Here is a 1,522-nt window from a genome sequence, read left to right as displayed (position 1 = left end):
CCATTGTGTCTATATCCCCACGGCAGGAAGGAGAAGGGAGGAGTACAGCCTACACCCCTGGGCTGGAAGGATTTCCCTGCAGGTCTGTGCCCCCACACGTGGCCCAGAGTGGCTGCTGTAGCACCGGCCATTGTGTCTATATCCCTGTGGCAGGAAGGAGAAGGGAGGAGTACAGAGTACACCCCTGGGCTGGAAGGATTTCCCTGCAGGTCTATGCCCCCACACGTGGCCCAGAGTGGCTGCTGTTGCACCGACCATCATGTATACATCCCCACAGCAGGAAGGAGAAGGGAGGACTACAGTGTACACCCCTGGGCTGGAAAGATTTCCCTGCAGGTCTGTGCCCCCACGTGGCCCAGAGTGGCTGCTGTAGCACCAGCCATTGTGTATACATCCCCACAGCAGAAAGGAGAAGGGAGGAGTACAGCCTCCACCCCTGGGCTGGAAGGATTTCCCTGCAGGTCTGTGCCCCCACACATGGCCCAGAGTGGCTGCTGTAGCACCGACCATCGTGTATACATCCCCACAGCAGAAAGGAGAAGGGAGGAGTACAGCCTCCACCCCTGGGCTGGAAGGATTTCCCTGCAGGTCTGTGCCCCCACACATGGCCCAGAGTGGCTGCTGTAGCACCGACCATCGTGTATACATCCCCATGGCAGGAAGGAGAAGGGAGGAGTACAGTGTACACCCCTGGGCTGGAAGGATTTCCCTGCAGGTCTGTGCCCCCACACTCACCTGCTTGCACAGTCTTGTCTGGGACCCCAGCGAACTCCCCACCACTGGCTTTCCCTTCCAGCATGGGTCTCAGCGCCATGCCCTCGAACATGACTTCTGCCCCGTCAGCGTTCCATAGGCACCAGGACGACCCGGCCGCAGAGCGTGCATTTGCTTCCCCGCAGGCTGCACGGGTGCACTGGCCCGAGAGCTGGCCCGCGAGTACCCTCGTCTCCAGGTGACTGTGTTTGACCTCCCGGACGTCGTCGAGCTGGCCGTCCACTTCCAGCCCGCCGGACCGCAGATCCACTTCGCAGCAGGTGAGCCTTCCTCGCGTTCGCCCTGCCAACGTTTTCCAGGCTCCGTCATCTCTTTCCAGACAGAGTGCGTGGCTGTGTGTGTACCCGTGTTTCTGCGTGGGCGCTTCCATGGTGGGTGTCTGTGTGCATACATGACTGTGTGCTGTGCTTGTGTGTGTGCATCTGTCTGCGTGTGTGTGTGGTATGCCCTTGAGCGTGTCTGTGCGTGAGAACATGTGTGTGCGTGTGTGTCTGCATCCACACATGTGTCTGTACGTCTCTGGTGTGTGGTTGCATATGTTTCTGTGAGAGGTTGTGTGTGTGTGTGGATATATGTGTGCATGTCTGTGTGTCTGCGTCTGTGTGCATGTTGTGTGCCGATGGGTGTGTGTATATATGACTGCTGGGGTTGTGTGTGCATGTGTGTCTCTGTATGCATGTCTGTGTGTCTGCATCGGTGTGCATGGGGTGTCTGTGGGTGTCTGTGTGCATATGTGATGGCTGTGCTT

At 58.3% G+C, this 1,522-nt stretch overlaps 1 protein-coding gene across 1 annotated transcript in view; it reads left to right on the top strand.

Moving 5' to 3' along the window:
• Nucleotides 1–1,522, top strand: part of ASMTL (acetylserotonin O-methyltransferase-like) — a 55,716-nt gene that overhangs the window by 44,379 nt on the left and 9,815 nt on the right. Inside the window, exon 9 of the mRNA XM_012000630.1 lies at nucleotides 900–1,034. Within this exon, the coding sequence (XP_011856020.1) occupies nucleotides 900–1,034 (135 nt within the window). The remainder of the gene's footprint in view (nucleotides 1–899; nucleotides 1,035–1,522) is intronic.

This window comes from Mandrillus leucophaeus, unplaced genomic scaffold (genome assembly GCF_000951045.1).
Source record: "Mandrillus leucophaeus isolate KB7577 unplaced genomic scaffold, Mleu.le_1.0 Scaffold634, whole genome shotgun sequence".
NCBI classification, from domain to species: Eukaryota; Metazoa; Chordata; class Mammalia; order Primates; family Cercopithecidae; genus Mandrillus; species Mandrillus leucophaeus.
The sequence above is the reverse complement of the archived record's forward strand: the minus strand, read 5'-3'. Positions and strand labels throughout refer to the sequence as shown.